The sequence below is a fragment of the Barbus barbus genome (genome assembly GCF_936440315.1).
Source record: "Barbus barbus genome assembly, chromosome: 4".
In the NCBI taxonomy this organism is placed as follows: domain Eukaryota; kingdom Metazoa; phylum Chordata; class Actinopteri; order Cypriniformes; family Cyprinidae; genus Barbus; species Barbus barbus.
The window spans coordinates 17,580,859-17,605,411 of NC_136732.1; the positions used below are offsets into that span (position 1 = coordinate 17,580,859).

Here is a 24,553-nt window from a genome sequence, read left to right on the forward strand (position 1 = left end):
GAGTCAATGTTAACAGACTGTTGCCACAATTGATAGCAGAAATTGCACTTGGGCCAATGGAAACATTTAGATGTAATCGGTCACTAGAAAATTTTGAGTTGGGAGGTCTGTACATTTTTTAGAGTGTAGGTAAAACACATGAAAGAAGGAACAACATTAGATGACAGTAATTCAAGGACAGTGTAAAAGCAGCCAACAGCGCTGATGGAAGACAGTTATTGATCGTTTAAAAAAAAAATTACAATAATACTTGTACAGTATAAAATCAAACATAAAAATGTAGTTCAAGGTAATACTTTGCCCTGCATGCACACTGCAATAAGTTTTCTGAATTCATTTTGGGCTGTTCAGTCGGTATACATTTAGGACCAATACTATATAAATTACTAAGAGCGGGACTTTTTACAAGTCGCCTCTGGTGAAAGGCTTGGTACAACAGGGGCCATTTTAACACAAAGCACATTTTCATATACTTTTGAAATAAAACAAAAAGGAGAAGAAAAATCCCCCTCTATAACCTGCCCTACATCCATTAGAACCTGGGAATAAAATATAAAAAAGACACCCTATGCTCCCACCCCAAGAAAAGCCCACCCTTAATTCCAGCAAACACATCCCATTGAAACTAAAGTTTTCAATAAGAAAGACCTCATCGTTGGTCTTTTCAACATAATCTACGCTTCATAAAATGAATACCACCCCTTTTCGGTCAACTGCCCCCTTTTAAAAACAGCATGTCAGTTACACAGTTCACATTCTGTGTGATCAGCCTGGGTAGTTTCATTCACCGTGTAAAATAAACAGGATCAAAAAAGTGCTAAATGGGATTCTTTCTGACGAAGGAGGGAAAGGAGTGGACGGAGGGAGAGAGGGATGAGCAAGCCAGACAGGCGCAGAAGAATCCCATGATTTGGCCTGTGCCAAGAGGCACTTACACGCTCGCATGCAGCGCCCTCTAGTGTATAGCCCTTGGCTTTGCAATCCAAGGGAAAAAAAGAAGGACAGGGCGAAGGGGGTTTATGTGCTGTCAGTCATAGGCCTCCCTTCACAAGCTCAATCCCTCTTTATCTCCCTCCAAGTCACCTGCCAGTCTAAAGAAAGAGTATGTGTTATTTTACATACAGATATTCTTATAAATATATATATATATATATGGCCCTTACTGAAAGAGAATGTGAGCATTTCACATTGACAAAAGTACCATAATCTCTATACAGCTAAGTGGAAATTGGTGTCAGTGTAATTTAACAGGCAGCGCTTTTCGCTTCTACATTTTTTGCACTTATTCAGAAGAATTAAAAAAAAAAAAAAATCTCCTGAAAAAGCTTTGTATTTGCAAAACGCCTGCCTCTTGGATGAATGCTTGCAACCCTTCTGTATTTGCGGTCCACGCGTTTTCCTGAGTAATACTTGAATCATTGTAACAGACGATTTCAGTTCTAGGCAACTCCCTGCCATTGCTTTTTCATAGTTATTTTTACATGCTTGTGAAGTCAATTGCTAAAATGTACGTGAATGACTTTTGGAAAAAAGTAAGCAGAATTAATTTTGCTTGCGTTTTCGTCTATTGATCAACAGAGCAGGACTAAAAGTCTACGGAGTATTTGTTAAGGAAATTGAAAAAAAAAAAGAAGAACGTAATAATGGAAAATGCATCGCAGGCCAAAGGAGGGTGAAATTTCATATGAACATAATGGCAGTGAGAACATTACTTAAAAACATGACAATGTCATTGAAGCAGGAGAACTAAATAATAATAATAACAATATTAATAATAACAATAACAACAACAACAACAAAGACAGCATGACAAAATAAAAATAGGGAACCTCCATCTGAGCATCTAGGCACATGAGCCCATTCACCTGTAGCTTTGGCTTGTTGGGGTTTTGGAGCCACTGCTGACTGGGACGCTGGCATCAGCCAAGAGATTGCTATACCCTGAGAATTCGGAGACTGATGTCTGTAAGCGGTGAGTCACCTCTCCCCCCGAGTCACTGCTGAAGGCCAGGGACACTCGGCCCCCTTTAAACTGCGCCCCGAAAGCCTGGGCAAAGTTTTCGATCTGATAGGGAGCCTTGGCTGGGTCCAGCATGGCCAGGTCCTGGGATGCAGCTAGGGAGAATCCTCCAGTGGTGGCTGCGGCTCCGTTTTTCGGCCCTTGCGGTTCCTTCGGACCACCCAGGTCGTGAGGCTGAGGTGTGATCTGGTAGGTGTTCGGGGTGTGTGGAGGCGGCGGAGGGGAGGTGTGCTGCTTGTCCAGCTGTTCGGTGAGCTCCTGGGAAGGTGTGAGCTGCTGCGTGTGTGCAGACGGCTCCAGGCTGCTCAAGTGGAAGCCTGTTGGAGGCGACGAGCCCTCGAGGAGACCAAAGTGGGACTTTGGCACAGACGAAAGGGAGGGCGAAGACGAGACAGGTTGAGAGAACGTGTACTCGAGAGGTGAGGAAGTATACACATGCTTGTCTGACAAAAGCGGGCTAGGGCCTGTAAATGGTCCCGTGGTAGTCACGGCAGAACCAGGACTGGAACCCAATGGGAAGCTTGCGCTGTGACTGGTCCTCTCTAATGCCTGTAGGAGAAAACGCGAATACTCATGCATGATTACGGATTTGTCGCCACTGTTGGGACTCGAAGGGGCGTCATCGGTTCCCAGGGGGTCTTCAGCATCTGTGGCGGCTGGCTGGAGCTCAACGTGATGGGGATCGGTGATGTCGAAGGTCACATCAGGCTTGTGAGCGTAGTGGTCCAACAAGCTCTGGAGAACCTCATCTGGGATACCAGACTTGTCCTGCTTTATATCTCCCAGAGGGGACGAGTCCAGGAGGCCTAGTGTGGCGTCGCCATCTAGGACCCCAGAAACGACACCCTGGATGACTGTCGGCTGCGACTGCAGGTGACTGACGCCAACGTCGTAGTCTGAAGCTCCAGAAGCAGCGCCCCCATTGTTCGGCACATGGAGGTATCGCCTCTTCTTCAGAAACTGCATGGCATCATCATAGTTACTGCCGCTAGGACCAACTTTGGCCCCTGGACCTGGAAGAAGCCCGAGGCCATCCAAGCCTCCTCCTGCAGGCAACTCCATGCCTCCAGGTTTGGACTGATCCATGGGGTGAGTATTCTTCTCCAGGGATTTCCTGTTCCCCTTCTTAAAGGCCATCTTGGGAGCCTGGCCATGTTCACCGTGCATGCTGGGGCCCGGCTGGGCTGAAGATGAAGTTGTTGATACCCCGAAGTGATGCACCCCGTAACCATCCGCCCCCTGACTATGCGTCGCTCCCATAGACCCGGATGACTTTTTACGTTTTCGCTCACACCCCTCACCAGCATTTTTTGTCTTGCCCCGTTTGCGGCTGGGTGTAGCTGCATTTCCCTGAGAGATTCCGTAGCTGCCGTGTTCTCCGTCGCCTGCTGAGCCCAACTCGTGCTCTGCTCCATCCACACCCTTTTTAATGGCATCACCACACGTCCGCTTGTGCTTCAGCAACCGGTCCGTTCTGGAAAAATACTAAAGGAGGAACACAAGTGTGAGAACACAGTACTGCTAAACAAAACCGGTTGAAAGTCGTGCATGAAACACACCTGTTGGCAGGTGTCACACTTATATGGCTTTTCTCCACTGTGAGTTCTCTTGTGTCTTTCCATGTGATACTTCTGAATAAAACGCATGTTGCACTGGTCACAGCTGAATGGCTTCTCTCCTGACATGCAAAAAGGAAAATTAAGTTGAGGATCAAAAAAATTTGGTTTGCAAATTTTATAATAAAAACAGAAGTGACTGAAGCATGATCGACATTTTGCAGATATGAGGAAATGAAAGCTGAAGTTGGTGTGAACTTGAGGAACTTACCACTGTGGATCTTCTCGTGTCTCTGTAAGAGGTATTTCTGAATGAAGCTCATGTTACACTGAGTGCAGCGGAAAGGCCTCTCACCTGTAAATGACATGGAGTGTCAACCATTGACGTGTTTATAGTGACTACAAAGGCAGCAATACAACATGATAGATTTTAATGGGGCCAATACCACCCCTAAGTCTGAGTAAAATAACTGTATCAATTACAACTGAATCTAAAGTATTAATTAGCAAACCTATTTGGCTGCTGTTAAAACAGTGGTTCTCAACCTTTTTGACTCCAAGGGCCTTGGTTTGTACAAAAAAAAAAAAAAAAAAAAAAGAAAATTAAATACAGGTACATCTAAAGAAAATTGAATATCGTGAAAAAGTTCATTTTTTCTTGTAACATTTCAAAAAGTGAAACTTTCATATATTTTAGATTCATTACAAGTAAAACATTTCAAAAGTTTTTTTGTTTTAATTTTGATGATTAGAGCTTACAGCTCATGAAAGTCAAAAATCAGTCTCTCAAAATATTAGAATATTTCCATTTTAGTTTCAGTTAATGACCATCCCTACAGTATAAATTCCGGGTATCTCTTGTTCTTTAAAACCACAATAATGGGGAAGACTGCTGACTTGGCAATGATCTAGAAGATGAACATTGATGCCCTCCACAAAGAGGGTAAGTCACAGAGGGTCATTACTGAAAGGTGTGGCTGTTTACAGAGTGCTGTATCAAAGCATATTAAATGCAGAGTTGACTGGAAGGAAGAATTTGGGTAGGAAAGGGTGCACAAGCAACAGGGATGACCGCAAGCTTGAGAATACTGTCAAGCAAAGCCGATTCAAACACTTGGAAGAGCTTCACAAGGAGTGGACTGAAGCTGGAGTCAGTGCATCAAGAGTCACCACGCTCAGACGTCTTCAGGAAAGGGCTACCAAGCCACTTCTGAACCAGAGACAACGTCAGAAGCCTCTTACCTGGGCTGTGGAGAAAAAGAACTGGACTATTGCTCAGTGTTCCAAAGTCTTCTTTTCAGATGAAAGTAAATTTAGCATTTCATTTGGAAATCAAGGTCCCAAGAGACAACGTCAGAAGCCTCTTACCTGGGCTGTGGAGAAAAAGAACTGGACTATTGCTCAGTGTTCCAAAGTCTTCTTTTCAGATGAAAGTAAATTTAGCATTTCATTTGGAAATCAAGGTCCCAGAGTCTGGAGGAAGACTGGAGAGGCACAGAATCCATGTTGCTTGAAGTCCAGTGTGAAGTTTCCACAGTCAGTGATGATTTGGGCTGCCATATCATCTGCTGGTGTTGGTCCACTGTGTTTTCTGAAGTCTACAGTCAACGCAGCCATCTACCAGGAAATTTTAGAGCACTTCATTCTTCCTTCTGCTGACAAGCTTTATGGAGATGCTGATTTCACTGCCAAAGGTACCAAAAGCTGGTTCAATGACCATGGTGTTACTGTGCTTGATTGGCCAGCAAACTCGCCTGACCTGAACTCCATAGAGAATCTATGGGGTATTGTCAAGAGGAAGATGAGAGACACCAGACCCAACAATGTAGATGACCTGAAGGCCGCTATCAAAGCAACCTGGGCTTCCATTACACGTGAGCAGTGCCACAGGCTGATTGCCTCTATGCCACGCCGCATTGATGCAGTAATTCATGCAAAAGGAGGCCCAACCAAGTATTGAGTGCATAGAGATGAACATACTTTTCAGAAGCCTGAAATGTCTGTTTAAAATATCCTTTTTTATTGATCTTATGTAATATTCTAATTTTCTGACACAGAATTTTGGGTTTTCATTATCTGTAAGCTATAATCATAAAAATTTCAAGAAACAAAGGCTTGAAATATTTCACTCTGTGTAATGAATCTATATAATATATGGGCTTTACTTTCTGAAAAGAGTGACAAAAATATTGACCTTTTTCACGATATTCAAATTTTTTGAGAGACAAAAATATTGACCTTTTTCACAATATTCTAATTTTTTTAGATGTACCTGTATATATGTATATATATATATATATATATATATATATATATATATATATATATATATATATATGAGCTGCCAAATTGATGAATCACATCCAAAATAAAAGTTTGTGTTTACACGATGAGTGTGTACTGTGTATATTATATAAATACATATATGTATATATTTAAGAAATGGAAAAATGAAATATCAGCCAACCAGATTTGTGTGTTTGTGTATGTGTAATACTGTTTTTGTGTCAAGGAATGTATTTTTTTAGGCATATATATAGAGATATTTCGCAAACCTATTTTCATGATAAATCAATTAAAATTTTTAGGAAATAATTCAAAGAGTTTACCCAAGTAAGCAACATTTTCTTTGTGAAATACAAAAATAGTTTTGCACTTTTGTGAACTTGACAAACCAGCTATTTTAGAATGCAAGTACCCTTAATCTCTACTTAATACCGGCTGTTAATCCTTGGAACAAACTGTTTTGTGATGACACCGTGTGCACAGGCCAATCTCTACTAACATATGCACGCTCTTGTGTAAGTGTACACGCATGCTGACCTGTGTGTATAAGCACATGTCTGCGTAAATGATAGGAGCTCCGAAACGCTGCATTGCAGTGCTCACAGATGTGCGGTTTGGAGTTTGGAGACAAGCTCCCTCCATCTGGATCCAGCATCATTGACTGCAGGGAAAACAATTTTCAGCATTAGACAACACTAATATTATTTTATAAAGGGAAATCCTTTGTAAATTTTAACAATAAGCACAGCGGTGAATAATACGTTTTATGTCAATTAAGTGTTTGTTTGCACCTTCGACTCTCCTCGTTTCCTCCGTGTCTTGCCCTCCTGTCCCTCGCCGTTTGACCTTCGACCTTTCCTCCCTGAGGATTCCTTTACCAGCCGTCCTGACAGCTGGAAGGATAACAAAGATAGAATGGGATTGGGAGCAGACTAAATAAAAGACCACAAAATCCCATTCATTCACACAACTTTTGTGAAGCACAAATCTGTTTTTCATTTTGTATGCATGGTATATTTAGACTTGTGTGAATGAGAGACAATCTGTGCCTTGGACTTTTGGGGGGGATTTTTTTATTTTATTATTTATTTTAAATTGAAAAACGCAGATACAGAAATTAGACACAACTCTATATGCACATACTAGATGAGAGACTAGTTTGAATATTAAAAGTATTGGCTAATGTGTATGTGGCAGAAGGCAGGGTGGTAAATCTGTTATTTATGAGCCTCTATATCTATCCCAGGAGAATCAATGACACTTTCCCTTTTTTGCATCTATCTATGGAAAAACACCATGTGGATTATTGACCAGCTGCACATCTGAATATCATCTCACACTAGGGCAGTATAAAACAACAGGACGGTGAGAAACACACACAATAAACCTATGTTGAATGGAGATTAAAATATGAATTGTCAATGTGACACTCATTGTTCTTCTGAAGGCTATGGCATATTTGACAAAAGAGAAAACTAGAGCGAGAAAGGTATGAAATTTTAAATTGCACCCAAGACTAGCCAAAACAAATTTAACTCTTTGCTCTAGTCTGACATCTTTAAAATGACCTCTCCTTTAACAAAAAAAAAAAAAAAAAAAAAAGAGCATGAGGAAGAGCAACTGGGATAGATTAAATCCAACCAACCAGAAAACAAAAAACAGAACAAAGACATCTTGCGTGTTATTTCTTGGTGTGCCGCTAGAAATAATCAAATTAGCATGAGTCATCATTTTATTAATGTAAATCACAGCTGCCTTTGGCTACTGCACAAAGACAGAGCCAGATGCAGTGTCTCAATGCTTCAGCTCGATTTCCTTTCAGTCATCGGTGCGGATGAGATTGTAACGTTTCCTAGTCTTGGTTGACTAAATTATTATAATTTTTCATTTAATTGCTGGGGTGCCAGACAGGGTCACTGTCATTTAGTCAAACCAACCTTGTCAAGTCAGTCAAGAAACTTACAAAGGCCTATGTATCTAAATAGCCACATACCACATAGATATGAGTTAGGAAATTCATAAACCTTCAAAAAAACAAAAAACACATCAACATAGAGAGAAAACAACTGAACACAAATCACCTTTCAATTTTCAAATCAGTATATTCAAGGTTCAAAGTGCCAAAGATCAAACCACAATTAGAACACAGAAAAGGAGAGCAATCAGTTCATTAGAAGTGTCCACAATATAAGTCGTATAATCCAGCTAAGAGAAACAGATCAGTTCAAACAGATCACCCAGTCAATTCAGTTTCTGATAATCCAGCAGCATGAACTCTCAATAGAAAAGGGGCCCAACAGAAAACGGGTAATAATAATAATAGTCAGTCACCAGTCAACAGTATCCACCGCTGCTGTAATTACTCACAACCTCATTTTCTTGAAAGTCCGGTTCGAGTCCGCGACTCGGTAACTCTTTGAGCGTTACGATTGAGTTTTCCGACTCCCGCTCCATCCGTCCCGGTCAGAATACACCTTGCTTGACGGCATCCTTGCAGCGTTTAAACAACAATCCGCGTGACACACAGCAACATGTGATGAAGTGATGAATAATCCAGGCAGTGAGAAGTTATTAGATCGCTATGAATCGCCGACGGACTTAACTTTCAACGCGGGTAAAACAACAGAAACGCCGCGCGAGTCTTCAGAAAGAGCTCCGTGAGCTACTGCTTGCCACTTGGCCACTGCCATCTTGCCAAACGGACGTCATCACCTAATAAAGGTATATCAGAAGGCTGGACTCGCCGTGTAACCAATCAAATGACAGGAACTACATAAATATATATTATCCTTTAATGCTGCGTGCATTTAAAGTTAATTAATTTTACATAAACGATGAAAATTAATGATACTTAGTACTCACTATGAACATTTTACTGAAGAAGAAAGACATCATAGAATAATAATTCCATAAGAACTGAATCGATACCATACTATTTATTCCTGTGATGATATCGTCACACTCCCCTCTCCTTAAGAAAAGCCGACCCTTAGGCAAAGGCGTTAAATCAGTGGCCCAAAATCTCTTTCTCAGTAAATCCAAGGAACTCTTCCTCATCACTATCTTCTTTAAAGAGTTCTTGTAATCGACGTTTTTGTAACAACTCAAGTTCCTGTGCAGAAGGGAAACAGGGTCTAAGCTTGGAGACATGGACTACCCTTAAATCCTCTCCTGAGTCCTCCAGGACAATTTCATAGTTCAGAGGTCCCAGCTTCTGGACTATCCTGTAAGGTCCTTGCCATTTTGGAGCAAGTTTCGCAGAAAAAAACTTCTCTGCTTTGGAATAAGGGTGAGCACGCATCCAAACTCTATCCTTTTCCTTAAACACAATTTCTCTCCGATTCTTGTCATAATTCCGTTTTTGACGTTGACGAGCTGTATGTAATCTTTTCTCCACATACTCCTTCATGTGATGTAATTCTGTCACTTTGTCATAACAGGAATCATCAGGACAAATATCACGTGGTTGCAGTAACACATCCATAGGACCTCTAAGGGAGCGGTTGAAATTTAACTCAGCTGGAGTTACTCCTGTGGATTCATGGACAGCAGAATTAAGAGCAAACCTAAACTCTGGAAGAAACTTGTCCCAATGTTTATGATTATCACTGACGTATGAGGCCACCATGGTTTTAAGTGTACGATTTATTCTTTCAGTGCGATTTGTCTGTGGGTGGTATGCAGTTGTCATTTTGTGCCCGATGTTCCATGATGTACAAAGTTCCTGAAACACAGAAGATACAAACTGAGGTCCTCGATCAGACAAGATGTAATCTGGAACCCCCCAACGAGTGAGTATTTCTCTGATAAGAACCTGCGAGACAATTTCAGCTGTAGCTTTACGCAAGCTAAAAAGTTCCACCCATCGAGAATAGTAGTCCACAAAAACCAACAGAAAGACATTCCCTGAAGAACTCCTGGGAAACGGACCCATTAAATCTACTCCAAGTAACTCCCATGGCCGTTGTACAATGGTTTGTTGCAGAAAGCCAGGCGGTTTACGGCATTCTGGTTTATAAAGCTGGCAAATATGACAATTCTGCACAAATTCTTTGACATTTTGATTTAAATTTGGCCAGTACACCAAAGCTTGAAGTCTCTTGCAGGTTTTAAACTGGCCCAAATGACCAGCAAGAGGGTCTTCATGAAGAGACTGGAGTAGTTGAGATCGAAGAGCCTTTGGTATATACACTTGGTACACAATTTTGTGTGAAAATTGGACAACTCTGTAAACCTTGTCCTCTAGTATGGTAAATTTTGTAGAGGAATTAACAGTGACTTCCCCGGACTCCACTATTTGTTCATACAAATGTTGAATGTCTGAGTCTGTCTGTTGTCCTTTCCAGATGTCATAATCTGTAATAGGCAGGGGCAGGTGCTCGGTTTTCTCCGATTTGGACTTCAGGGACAAAACCGTGGAACAAGTTAGTACTCCTGACTCCTCAATGTCCAAAGGAGCTCTAGACAGAGCATCAGGGACTGTATTGTACTTCCCCTTCCGATACTCCACTGTGAAACTGAATTCTTGGAGTCGAAGTGCCCACCGGATTAAACGAGTGTTAGGCTTCTGAGTTTTGAAGATCCACATCAAGGAAGAGTGATCAGTAACAACAATAAAAAACTTTCCTTCCAGATAGTACCTCCATTTCTCAAGAGCCCATACAACAGCCAAACATTCCTGCTCCGTGGTGGTATAATTTCTTTCTGCCTGATTCAAGGTTCGACTGGCATATGCAAGGACTTCTTCTGTACCCAGCCCAGTTTGCTGAACCAGGACTGCTCCCAAGCCTACCTCGCTTGCATCGGTATAAACAACAAAAGGCAAATTCCAATTAGGATGGCCAAGCACAGGTGACGACACCAAAAGCTGTTTAAGGGTGTTGAAGGAAGCTTGACATTGAGAAGTCCATAGGAATTTAGCACCTTTCCTTTTTAAGGCATTCAAAGGTTCTGCCACCTGAGAAAAATGAGGTACAAACCGGTGATACCAACCGGCCATGCCTAAAAATCGCTGGACTTCTTTGATGTTCTTTGGCACAGGAAATTCTTGAACAGCTCTTGTTTTTTCAGGATCTGCCTGGATTCCTTCAGCAGACACTGTGTGACCAAGAAACTTCAGAGATGTCCGAAAGAAGTGCGTTTTCTTCATGTTAACGGTCAGATGGGCCTCTTTCAATTTATCCATAACAGCCTGGATGTCCATAAAGTGCTGTTCCACTGATGGAGAATAAATTATTATATCGTCCAAGTAAACAAAACAATTTTTCCTTTGCAACTCTCCTAGGACTTTCTCCATCAACCTTTGAAAGGTTGCTGGTGCATTTTTAAGGCCAAAAGCCATGACCTTAAAATGAAATAGCCCTTGCTTGCAAATGAAGGCAGTTTTATCTTGACTATCCTTCTCCATCTGAACCTGCCAGTATCCACTGTTGAGGTCCAGAGTGGAAAACACAACAGCACCATTTAAAGACTCCAGAATTTCTTGGATAGTTGGTAATGGATAAGCATCTGACTGACACACTGAATTTAACTTTCGATAATCCACACAGAAACGATAACCACCAGTTTTCTTGGGAATCAGGACCACAGGAGAGGCCCAAGCTGAAGAAGAAGACTCAATAACATCAGCATCTATCATCTCATCGATGAGCTGCTTTATAACCTTCTGTTTGGTTGGAGAAACACGATATGGTTTTTGTTTTATGGGTATATCTTGTGTAACATAAACCTGGTGGGTTAAGACACTTGTCTTTCCAAGGACATCTGTGCAGACATCTGAATTCTGCTGAAGTTGTCTTAAAAAACGTTCCTTTCCTCTTTCATCAAGCCAGGTGTTTTGACATGCCACATGCAAAAGATCTGATTCTTCCTTTATAATAGCAGGGGGAAGAGCAGAAAAAAGAGCTAGAGGAAAGGAATTATGCCAATCATGAACAAAAACATTCTTCAAAAAAGAATATTTCTGATCAGACTGAAACCAGTAGACATTATTCCTTATATCCATTTGCAGACCACTAAAGAAAAGAAAATCCAAACCCAGTACAACAGGAAAGGCCAGCATCTGAGAGGCCAGAATAACCACAGGTAAAGTTACAGTTAATGTTTGTACTACAAATTGAACTTCGCCCCATCCTAATGGCTGTCTGGCTCCTCCATCAGCCAAATAAATAGGACCCTCTGTCCAGGGTTTGAGTTGGTGAATGTGATACCCCATAGTTAACCACAATTTCTCATTTAATAAGGTATATGAAGATCCAGTATCGACCAAAGCATGACCTTTCCACAAATCAATACCTACAGGTACAATCAACTGTTGAGGGAGAGATGATGAGAAGGGATGAGTAGGTGAGTACACAGACTCCCTATGACTGACAGTGCTGACAGTAGGATGATTTCCAGAGTTACTTTTAACAGAATTTGAACTTTGCTGTCCTTTATAATTTTTATTTTTACCAGAACCAATCTGGGAACATGAAGCTGGAGAATGAGAGCCTTTACACCGCCAACAGAAGGGATTTTTAGAAACATCTAGTGCTGGAACTACCAACGGGGGACTCAGTTGAGCAGAAGCAGGATTACTTGCTCTAGATTTCCAAGGTTTTTTCCGTTGTTCATATTGTAGCTGGTTTTCCTTGTCCTTTTCCAGTTGTTGCCCCAGACGGACTAAACCATCTACAGTAGTAACCCCGTTACTGCGAAGTTGACTGGCCAGCTGAGGATTAATGTTCTTCAAAATTAACTTTATGACTTCATCCTCAGCAATTTGTGGCTTCCAGCGTTTACAGAGAGCTCGATACATGTAAGCAAAATCTCTTATACTCTCACCTTCTTGCTGTACACGTGTTCTTACTCTCTCCGCTAACTCATCCTCATAGTCTTCGGACAAGAAAGCAGCAAGAAACTTGGATTCAAACTCCAACCAAGTAGTTGTTTCAAGTCGAGCAACATCCCACCAGTCTCTAGCAGTTCCATGGAGCACATTCCTAAATGTTGCTATTAATTCTTCATCGGAGAGTGGATGGAGAGCCATGAAATCATAACATTTCTCCAGAAAAATCAGAGGATCATCACAATCTTCTAGACGACCAAAGCATGGAAACTGGATTTTAATGGGCTGTTTTCCCAGAAAACGTCCTCTCCCTTCCACAGTAGTGGCAGCAAATTCATTGCCCAGATTACTCTCAGAATCACCTGATCCATATTGTAATGTAGAATGAAGTCGCTGCAACCTGGGATTCACCACTGGAAGGTCTACAACATTAGAAGACGGGGAGAGAATTGTTTGCACGGAAGCATTTGCTTTCATGGAATTCTGCTGCGATGATTTAAAAACTTCCATATCCAGAGTTAATTGTTGAAGATGTTGCGTACACTGATGCAATTCTATCTGTAAAGTTTCATTGGTACTTGGCCCAGCAATAAAGGTGTTCATTTGATGAGTACATTGATCAGTTGTTTTTTGAATTAGATCCAACGTAGCGGCCATTGGTTCCATAACAGCATTGAAATCCTTCAATACCTCTGAATGGTGATTTTTTAATCGCCAATGCAACAAGTTATTGAACTCCTTCCGGAAATATTCAAACTGATTACCCATTAGCTGTTTCATTTCAGTTAGTTGTTTCTCAAATGCAACATTCATATTCACAGTGAAAGAGTCTACAACCTGCTTCAACTCTCCCATTTCTGTTAAAAATGTGTCCTTCAAATTCTGATATTGTGAATGGTTCATTTCACTCAATTGCTGAAGCGTCAGAGTGTCTCGAAACCCAGTCTCTCCCAATGTGGGTTGCAAAATTGGAGATAATGGGGGTCTAATATCAAAGCTTCCTGTTAAATCCATATCCAGCAAGGTATCATGAGTTGAATAAACCTGAAATTCTGGTGAGTTGGGTACACATGTTTGAATCTCCTCTTGATCAGAAGCCATCAAGTCCATAAGATCCTCTTTCAAGGCTTTATTAGTGGCCTGATTGCCATTTCCCTCCAATTCATGACATGACTCACTTAGAAGGTCAGCCATTTTCTAAAGGACTGTTACAACAGTTCAATTGCGTTTTTGTTTTTTTAAAAATGAAGTGAAAGTTCCAAAGGGTCCCATCTGGGGTGCCATTTTTTATGTAACGTTTCCTAGTCTTGGTTGACTAAATTATTATAATTTTTCATTTAATTGCTGGGGTGCCAGACAGGGTCACTGTCATTTAGTCAAACCAACCTTGTCAAGTCAGTCAAGAAACTTACAAAGGCCTATGTATCTAAATAGCCACATACCACATAGATATGAGTTAGGAAATTCATAAACCTTCAAAAAAACAAAAAACACATCAACATAGAGAGAAAACAACTGAACACAAATCACCTTTCAATTTTCAAATCAGTATATTCAAGGTTCAAAGTGCCAAAGATCAAACCACAATTAGAACACAGAAAAGGAGAGCAATCAGTTCATTAGAAGTGTCCACAATATAAGTCGTATAATCCAGCTAAGAGAAACAGATCAGTTCAAACAGATCACCCAGTCAATTCAGTTTCTGATAATCCAGCAGCATGAACTCTCAATAGAAAAGGGGCCCAACAGAAAACGGGTAATAATAATAATAGTCAGTCACCAGTCAACAGTATCCACCGCTGCTGTAATTACTCACAACCTCATTTTCTTGAAAGTCCGGTTCGAGTCCGCGACTCGGTAACTCTTTGAGCGTTACGATTGAGTTTTCCGACTCCCGCTCCATCCGTCCCGGTCAGAATACACCTTGCTTGACGGCATCCTTGCAGCGTTTAAACAACAATCCGCGTGACACACAGCAACATGTGATGAAGTGATGAATAATCCAGGCAGTGAGAAGTTATTAGATCGCTATGAATCGCCGACGGACTTAACTTTCAACGCGGGTAAAACAACAGAAACGCCGCGCGAGTCTTCAGAAAGAGCTCCGTGAGCTACTGCTTGCCACTTGGCCACTGCCATCTTGCCAAACGGACGTCATCACCTAATAAAGGTATATCAGAAGGCTGGACTCGCCGTGTAACCAATCAAATGACAGGAACTACATAAATATATATTATCCTTTAATGCTGCGTGCATTTAAAGTTAATTAATTTTACATAAACGATGAAAATTAATGATACTTAGTACTCACTATGAACATTTTACTGAAGAAGAAAGACATCATAGAATAATAATTCCATAAGAACTGAATCGATACCATACTATTTATTCCTGTGATGATATCGTCACAAGATGATCAATAAACCCTTATAATGATTAAATGGGTTCACTGCCCTTATAACCTCGGAAAGGACTTAATTATCACAGTATGAGAAGCAAAGGTGCCGTTTGCATTTACGCACACACAATTGCATGAGTCCTGTTGCATTTGACCAAGCCAAACCTCTCTCACTCATGCACAGAAATGAGACAATTTCTGCCCTACAGTATTATTGTGGAGTCTGCATTCAGCTCAGCTTGGGATACAGACTTCCACGGACCTTAGACACAAGTATGGCTTAACTCAAGAGTCTAGGGAATTTGGAAATTTAGATAATCAAAAGAAAACTACCATAATAATATATGACAAAAAGAAAAAGAAGAAGAAAAAAAACACCTATGCACTCCAAAATTCAATAAATATGACCATTACATTACTGGATGCAGGACACCCACAGTGAGTGAGTGAATTAATTTTTATAGGACCCTTGCGCAGGGCTGAGGCTGAAGTGCCATTAGCTATATTTAAATCATAACGTGTGCTGTTAGTGGGAAAACACTATGATACCTTATTAAATATCTGAGACTATACAACAATCTCTGAAACTCTTTCATTTAACACTTTCTTTAGTTTAGCAGCAAAGGCTATGCAAATGGCAAGAACAGAAAAACAAAAGACAAACTATAAACAGCACTGTTTATTAAAAAAGATATATATATATATATATATCTTATATATAGCCATATACATATACATATTCCACTAAAATTCCAAAATGTTTTCCTTGTGACACGTCTTTTCCTTTAATAGAATAACTACACGTAAAAATAAGGTTCAAAAAGGGGATTTTTTTTTTACAGCAATGCCATAGAAAAAACAACCTTTTAGTGAACAGTTCTTCAAAGAACCATTTCTTTGCTTAGTGTGAAGAACAGTTTTCCACTATAAAGAACCTTTTGTGGAACGGAAAGTTTCCATGGATATTAAAGAATCTTTAACTTTCAGAGTGTAGTGATATTGAAATTAGGGACGTTTGGTCAAATATAGAATGAGGGTTCTTTACATTTTAATAAAAGCACAAGTGAGAAATTCCTAGGTTTTTTTACAGACATACATGGGCACACTTACGTTTCCCAGACTGAGGTCGTGCACCACCAGGTTCTGATGGTTGCCCAGCGAGACCTCCAGCAACTCTCCTCCACTTCGTACTCCAGTTCCAGCTCCACCTCCCGGGTAGAGAGGCAGCCTGTAATCATGTTCAGAGACCTTCTCCTGTTTAATGCCCATGGTATGAACGTAATCTCCCATGCTTCCCATCATCCCTCCTATGCCACCTCCTCCACCCATGCCTCCAGCACTCAGCCCTCCTCCTCCACAGTCCGGCGAGTCCCTCTCCTTCTTCAAGATCATCTCATGGGGCTGTAGGTCAGCCATAACTGTTTGACTGGCCAGCCGGGTGAAGCTAGTGACAGGGGGCAGGTGACTGAACATGAGCATGCCCGGACCAAAGCCTGGCTCCATGCCACCATTAGAGCGGAGGAACTCATTGCCAAATTTGTCCTGGATCAGGCTCATGTTGAAGGGGCAAGGCTCAAAGTGTTATCACACTGACGCTGATGCTGGAACAGGGGGTGACTGCTTCAATGCAAGGCCACCTCACTCATCCTAAAGACATAAAAAGAGATCAAATAATGATGAGACATTCTTTACATACATGAAGTGATCACAACTCTGCCTGATTACCCAAGTAGCAACACAATTATTTTTAATATGTAATATACTGAGTAATAAAAGAAAATAATGTCTTTTTTTTAATTCGCAAAATATAATATACAATAATACATAATACAGTTCAATACACTCACTAAAGATGTATTTCTTTTTAATATTGTGAAATATTACCACAATTTAAATGAACTGTTGTATATTTTAAAATGTAATTTATTACTATGATGGCAGTCTTCAGTGTCAGATAATAATTCAATAAGAATAAGAAACATTTCTTCTTATCAATGTTCAAATTCAGTTCAATGCCGCCCTTATTTTACTTCCTTATTATTTTAAAGCTATATTGCTAAGAAGCAATGAAATCTTGGCACAAAAATAGAAAAGTTTTAAAAGCTGAAAATTAAGTTTCAAAAGCTGCAAGAGTGTGAATGTGCCGTGGACAACCATGTCAGTCATGTTAGTGCTAAGACTCTGACTGCCTATTACATCCTTCTGAGTACATTTGTAATTTGGAAAGTTTTCATTTCGGGTCTTTGAGACTCTTCAAAACAGGTCACTGTGACTAATGTTTGTAACAAAACTATGAAAACTTCACGATGCTTGCTAAATTCAAGGAAATCATAATTCAAGCAAGTGATGTGCAGATCTTTAAAAACAAACTTGGAAACAGTAGCCGCATGCTCTTTTGATCCAACTAATTAAGTGCTTAACTGGATTAATCACAGAGGTTTGTGGGTCATGTCAACCTCTCTTCAGTGTATTGTGCTTGCTATTTCCTCCTTTTAACATAAAACAACCTCCTACAGGAAAGAATTCACTTATGACTTCTAATGAGAAGTAATGTTAAGTACTCATAAAGATTAGGAGTAATTACGATAAGAGTGACACAAACAGATCAACATTAGACATTCACTTTCATTTAATGTCCTGCAGAAATAAAATGTTTTTTTTTAATACGAGTCATCATCACCTAGTTTCATGACACGAAAACATCTATACAGACGCGACTAAAATATCAGATCCACACATGCACAAGACATCTCTAACTCATTTTGCCCAAATTTTTAAGATTGACCATTGATTACGTATGTTTTTGCATTTTGCACAAGTTTGAATTTTTTGTAAATTAAATTAAATAGCAGCAGTTACATAGAAATATAGCTATTCATCTTATTGTCAAGGTGAAAAAAAACTGTATTTACACATGCACAGACATTCACTTTAAGATATCACACACAAAACAAACCGCCTGGTGTTTGCTCGCACGCTCTATTTTTGAACGTTAAGGATTAAGAGCCTGTTATAAACACAGATGTTGTGCCCTGTGAACCTGTCTAGCATTAGGAATGTTAGTGGATTGTGGCCTGTGGGAAATTCCTCTTAAACGTTTATGTCCAGTGCAATGTGTGTGTGAGAGAGAGAGAGATTTGTTATTAGGCCTACATCAATCAATTGTGGTGGTTATTTTATAAGCAAGTATTATCAAGTTTGAGATCTGAAGACTGGACATCCTGCTCTGACTAAATATGGTTTTCTACAATTGACAAACAGATTGTTGCAAATGCAAATTTACAAATTCAGTCAGTATGACCTAATCTACAACCAACCAGTAATGAAAATGATTCAATTTTGGGCGAACCTTAAGCACACAAAACTTAATTGCAAAACTGAAAATAACGACTCTGAGTCAGATGATGACTCAGTAACTGCTCTGAATGATCTAATATATGCATGCATAACAGCATAAACTTCTCAGTTTGTTTGTGGATCGGATTAGACTGGTCGCACCTAACATAGGTTTTTGCATGCAACCTTGAATAAAACGTAATAGCAAGATGTGTTTGTGGAATATCATCAAAATCTCATTATATTAAACTGACTTACGACTTGGGTAAAATATGATCAATAAAAGATACAAAGAATAAAGATGATATTTTTAAGAATGTGGTAACCAAACAGTTTTGGTTACCATTGACTTCCATTATATTGAATGAGCAAGCAAACCAAAAAACACTAAGACATTTCTCATGTTACACCAAAGATAGCAAGTCATACAGGTTTGGAATGACATGAGGGTGAGTAAATGATGACACTTTTCATTTTGGGTTGAACTATCCTTTTAACTGGAGCAATGTATTACTCATCATTGTCATTTAAAAATTAAATGGAAAAAAATGTACAAAAAAAAAAAATCCTCCAATCATAAATCCCATTAATAAAATACAGTGGTTTTACAATTGTAAACGAGAACTGGTATTTTGCAGAAATGTAAATTATGACGAGCACTATAGATTGGTTTCCACGTCTCACTCAATGTGTGTGCAAGCACATTTGCTGAGGGTACATTATGTTTCCGGGAAGTCAATGACCAATTGCTCTTCTTTAGATTCCTGCGCCATCCGATGATTCATACTAATTCATTTCCTCTTGAAAGGCTGCTGGATTGGATCTGAACCAGATGCTCTAACATTAGTCAGAAACACACCATCCACAGTCAAGGAAAAGATGAAGTCTAACTTCAAGAATCAATATGAGCCCATTCAGGACATGGAGAGTTCATGTCCAACATTTAATTATAAGATTCAAAATATGTCTATTTTTCTTGTGGTCCAACACTTATATCAAAAAATTTGAGGTGGAATATGGGTAATGTTAGTGGCAGGATTCACAGTATGATTAGGTTAAGAGTGGGTTTAGGATTAACAATGTAAACACAGAAATTAAAGATGTAATTACATCCAGGTATTTTTGTATAAATGCAGCCTAGAACATGTGTACGCAATAAGTGCCCTGCATCAAACGATTGATTTAAATGTTAGTCCATAGCAATAAAAGACACTTAATATAGAGTGGGTTCAAACATATCGTGGAATAAAGAAATGTGAAATAAAGGAACACTTTGTCCCAGTAGAGGCGTCTTTTATCTCGTTTAACAGCACACAGCTCGCGCCTCTTTGTGTTGAGAGTGCGCGCAGACGGCACGCGACGCAGATGGTATGTAAATAGCTCGTGCATACGTTAGCCAACGGAGCTAGCTCATCAATCAAAGACATAAATCATTTATTTCACACGCTCAAATCAAAGAGAGTCCCAACTCGGGACGCAGTGACCATATTGGCCAGAAAAACAACACGACTTCGTGGCACGGGACCCTGAAGTCTATATACTGTGGACGTGGGAGATTTAAGTTTTTGTTAGTAAGGCAGGACCGTTATGGTGGGATCCATATTAATAACTTCATGCCGACTCACAAAGGGCCTCGCTGCTAACGCGCTAGCTAACCGGCTAAGCGACGCTTAATAAATAAATTAACAGTTACACTTGCGAAGTGTAGAGCATGGAACGTGCACTCATATAATCACAAATACAATAATTAACTAAAAATCACTTTGCAAAGTCAAAATGTGCTTTTGTTTTACACCACAAGTTCACAACAAGAAATGAAGGCATATAGAATATGCACAATGGCATTGCTGCGAGAGCGACAGCGCTTACCCATAATAAACAGCCCCATGCAACTCCAACGAACAATTGATGCCCCGCGTCAAGCTACGCGGCTAACGTTACATGCTACACTGCGCTGCGCTTTGTTGTCTGCCCCGCTTGCGTGCGCCTCTCCGGCGCTTCAAACTTCACGCAAAGCTGATCTCAGGATTTCGCTTACCAGTGCATGTCCACCGTTGGCTCTCTGTGTGTGTATTTTTCCCCCTCGATCGTTTCTTTTAACGTTCAGAGTCCAAACATTGTTCTCCCGCAGCTGCTGCGTTCCTCCATCTTGTCTGAGCGCGGGGAACTGTGGGTAGCGCCGACGGGTCCTGCGAGGAGACAGACTGACGCTGTGATCCAGGGCATTGGAGCAGCGTCCGATAGTGAACTATCGCACAGAGGAATACACACTAGACCTAGTGGGTGCTATTGGGAAGATTTTCAACTCATTCACTTTTGCATTATAGATTGTATCAACGCTCACAACATCCACTATTTTTTTCTTTTCTTTTTTTTATTCATAGAAGAAGACGTCTACATAGACTGCTTTTCATATTTTTCTCTTTGAAAATCTGTTGAAGTTTCTATTCCCCATCTTATTCTCTCAGACTGTGTTTGTCTCTCAGAAATATGGTGGTATCCCTTTGGGTCTCCCAAAATTAGGACACAGCACATCCTACCGTGTAATATGGCTCTCAAATTAATAGGGTGGCTGTGGCACAATTCATTAGGCTAAAGAAAGAAAGAAAAAATCCTCAAATAGCCTATTAATTAACTAGACTTTCCTAATTGCAAGCAGAAACGGTGACCCTAAGAAAAGATCCGGAGAGCAACAAAGAAAGAGACTAATTAATAAAATAAATCCATACAAAACAAAATAAGCTAAAAATGATGTGTTTTGGAGAACAGAGGCATTGGTTGGTGAAAAACATTACCCAAAAAGCTGACAATACGAGAACAATCAACTCAATCTCATACACACAAAAATAATAATAATAATTTGAGGTCGCAATTTTGTATAAATTAAAAAGGAATCATATAACCTCAAACAATAGGCCCAGGCATGAAGGTCCAACCCTAAATCTAACTGTCAACAGATTGTATGTAAATAAAACACATATGAGATTTTACAGATCCATTCAAATTAGTCCATTAATGACTGTGACTAATTTATGTTTTGGTGAACTGACAGTTAGGATGGGGTAGGAGTAATGCTTACTTTCCTAAAAATTGTACATTTCCATATAAATCACCATACAAATGTGTACAAAATCACCACCTTCTTAAATAGTTGGTTCAGTTGTATATCCTACAATAATTGTCTGTTTTATGACCCATTTAGTCCAGACTGAGATAAATAATGGGCATGATGGATAGACTGATACTTTTAAAAATAAAGGTTTTAAATGTTATATTATTACAATAGTCTTTACACTTAGGAAAAAAATAACCACTTTGTGTTTTTAGAATGACAGTAAACAGTTCTTTAATAAATTCTTAGAATATTATAATACTCAAAAGAACCTTTTGACATTATAAAGAAACTTTTGTGCATTAAAGGTTCTTAGTGGAACCATCATTGTCAATAAAAAAAACTTTATTTTTAAGTCTAAGACGATTTTTTCATTATCTTCTTGCACTTTCCACAAAATGGCAAACTATTGCAGCCAATATTTGTGTTTCTTTATTTTATAATTTGCTTTTTAAATGCCTGACAAATGTATGTGGCATGACTGCGTTTGTTGCAGTTTCAATATAGGGATAATAAATTCTTTCAATCTGAAAGTGTAGGATTTTTTTTCTTCTTATTCTGTGAATATGATGTGTGCGAGGAGAGGTGTTTGTATATTTCTCAATACCGGCGTCTGTGAAATCGCTCCCATCTCTGGACTGGTTAAATATGCATTGAACTTTCTTTTCAAATGTTATAGTCTGACATGTCCTATCATAAAGTGACCTGTGTGTTCATATGTATTTCATACGTCACTGTATAATTCATTTGAAACATTATTATGTCTAGGATCAGACATTATACAATAATGCTATTCATAACCAACCACAACAAACTAATTATAGAAAGACCTTTAAGCTCCAGACTAATCTTATCAGAGACTTATTATTCTCTTTTACATTAACGTGTATGCAACAGAATTAAAAATAAAATGAAATATGCAATTATTACATATTTAATCAGAGGCTACTATGATAAAGTTACTGCTAAAGGTTGTCAGATGTGTTTACAATTATTTTACAAAGATTAGGTACACATTATTATTATTTTTTATTAATCTAATTCATTACATAGCCTTCAGTTATCAGATATGCAGAAGAAATGGAATACAAATAACAGCTTGCTTTATGTTTGCCAAATGTTTCCACTGTTGTTGCTATTATTGTAGCTGTTTAATTTTGAACATACGGCTCATGACTGGTATTTAAGAAAACTTGACAGTTCATGTGATATTAAGTAGATGTCATCAATTCTTAGAGCTCATTCATTATTCAAGAGCTAGCGTGTATTAATACACTCACTATTTCCATCTCTGCCTTTCTCATTCATTTTTTTTTTCATTTCCAAATCTGAAGAGCATCTGGTGTTCTAATACAATATTATGTTGTTTATTTACATGGAGAAGAATATATATCAATCCCAAACTTCTATGCATCATCCACATGGGGCCAGAGAGAATCTGGAGGGGGGCGACACTGTTCCTGTCAATCACCTAGCATAAAGAGAAGACCCATGGGTTTTTTCCCAGCACTGCTCTCTTCACTGTTGTTTTGTGTGCTTGAGCCTTGTCTATTGGATCACACTATATATGATCAAAGACATGTTGAAACGATCCCATAAATCATTGTAGTTTGCATATTAGTTGAAAATAAAACTATTCTCTAACAATGTTCATGGACGCTCACAGGCCTCCTAATAAAAATACTAGACACTGCTCCATATTTCATTACTGCTGTATCTCATTCCCCTGATAAATGTGTTTAATAATGTTTTTAACCCAAGACAGAGACAAATACACAGTGCCTCCCCTAACAAGAGAGATGTTTTTTCATCTGTGTTCAATATTCCTCAGAGCCAGAAGAGTTGTCATTACAAGGCACTATAATTATTTTTAATATAACGCACAAATAGATATACTGGCCTGGTGGCCTGATGGCTGCCCATGTATTTGAGATTCCCCAAAGGAGCAAACAGAGAGAGGAAGAGGATGCAGTTTCAAATTTCTCTGCAGTGAATAACTGCACAATAACCAAAAATAAGCATGCCATTAGACTGGTGGGAATATTATGTTCATGTGTCTCCACTGCTCACAGCTATAAGTTACAGCTACTTATAAAAAAGACAGACAGTGCCTTTCTGTTAGCATTAACACCATCATACTTAGCACTTTCTGACTGGCTGACTTTACACAATTCTTTAAAAGAGCACCATGTGAGGTATAGTTCAAATTTAGGAAATGCTTTCTGTTAAACTAAACATGATGATGTTACTGATGGCATTGTTTAGACGCTCTGCAATCAGTTTGTTTAACACTTTTCAAATAATCATCAAGAGAAAGAGCATTAAACATAAATAAATATATAAATTCAACTAAGGGTGCTATATGAATGAATAATTGTGCGTTTATATATATTGAAAATATATAATGTATAATATATAATGTTAATGTAAAATAAATGTATTATGATTATTATTATGTGCATTTCTAATAATAATAAAAAATAAATGTAAGAAAATCAGAAAAGGATGCTAAATCTGTAAATGTATTACAAGAGGAAGAATCGTTTTTTATTTTCTTTTATTAGGACCAATAACTTTCAGATCTTTTTGTTTTGACTTGCTTTGAGATGACTTATTATAGGAATAAAATCTCGTAAAACCTGAGTGAATGAAAGAACGAACGAATAAAGGCTATAGTTTGTTTCAGTGAATGGTGTACTCACGCATTTCAGTCAGCAGATGGCGCTGTTAGTTTGATTAATTGACTACGAAATTGCGTTTAGTTTTGAAGGGAAATTATGATTTGATTTTTGGCTTTAATCACAGAAAAAGACACTTTTCATATTAATGCTAACATGACAATACAAAATAATGTGCCCGCTTTAACATGACACCAAAGTAGCCGACTGAGTAGCGTATTGATTTCAACATTGAACTGGAAATCCAATCTTCTTCCCAATGCCGGGGAACACACACACACACACACACACACACACACACAAGCATCTTTTCCAGTGTAGAAAATAGTATTTCGCTC

General features: G+C 39.1%; 1 protein-coding gene across 1 annotated transcript; it reads right to left on the reverse strand.

Annotated features, from left to right (window-relative positions):
* Window positions 1-1,861: 1,861 nt before the first annotated feature.
* Window positions 1,862-20,596, reverse strand: LOC306865674 (zinc finger protein 281-like; the record flags this gene model as incomplete). Its single annotated transcript, XM_079410418.1, has 7 exons — window positions 20,464-20,596; window positions 16,200-16,736; window positions 6,654-6,755; window positions 6,400-6,523; window positions 3,848-3,931; window positions 3,580-3,698; window positions 1,862-3,505 (listed from the first exon to the last, which is right to left on the reverse strand). Exons 2-7 carry the CDS (start codon window positions 16,644-16,646, stop codon window positions 1,862-1,864), a joined length of 2,520 nt encoding a protein of 839 aa, XP_079266544.1. The 5' UTR covers window positions 16,647-16,736; window positions 20,464-20,596.
* Between the last annotated feature and the right edge of the window lie 3,957 nt (window positions 20,597-24,553).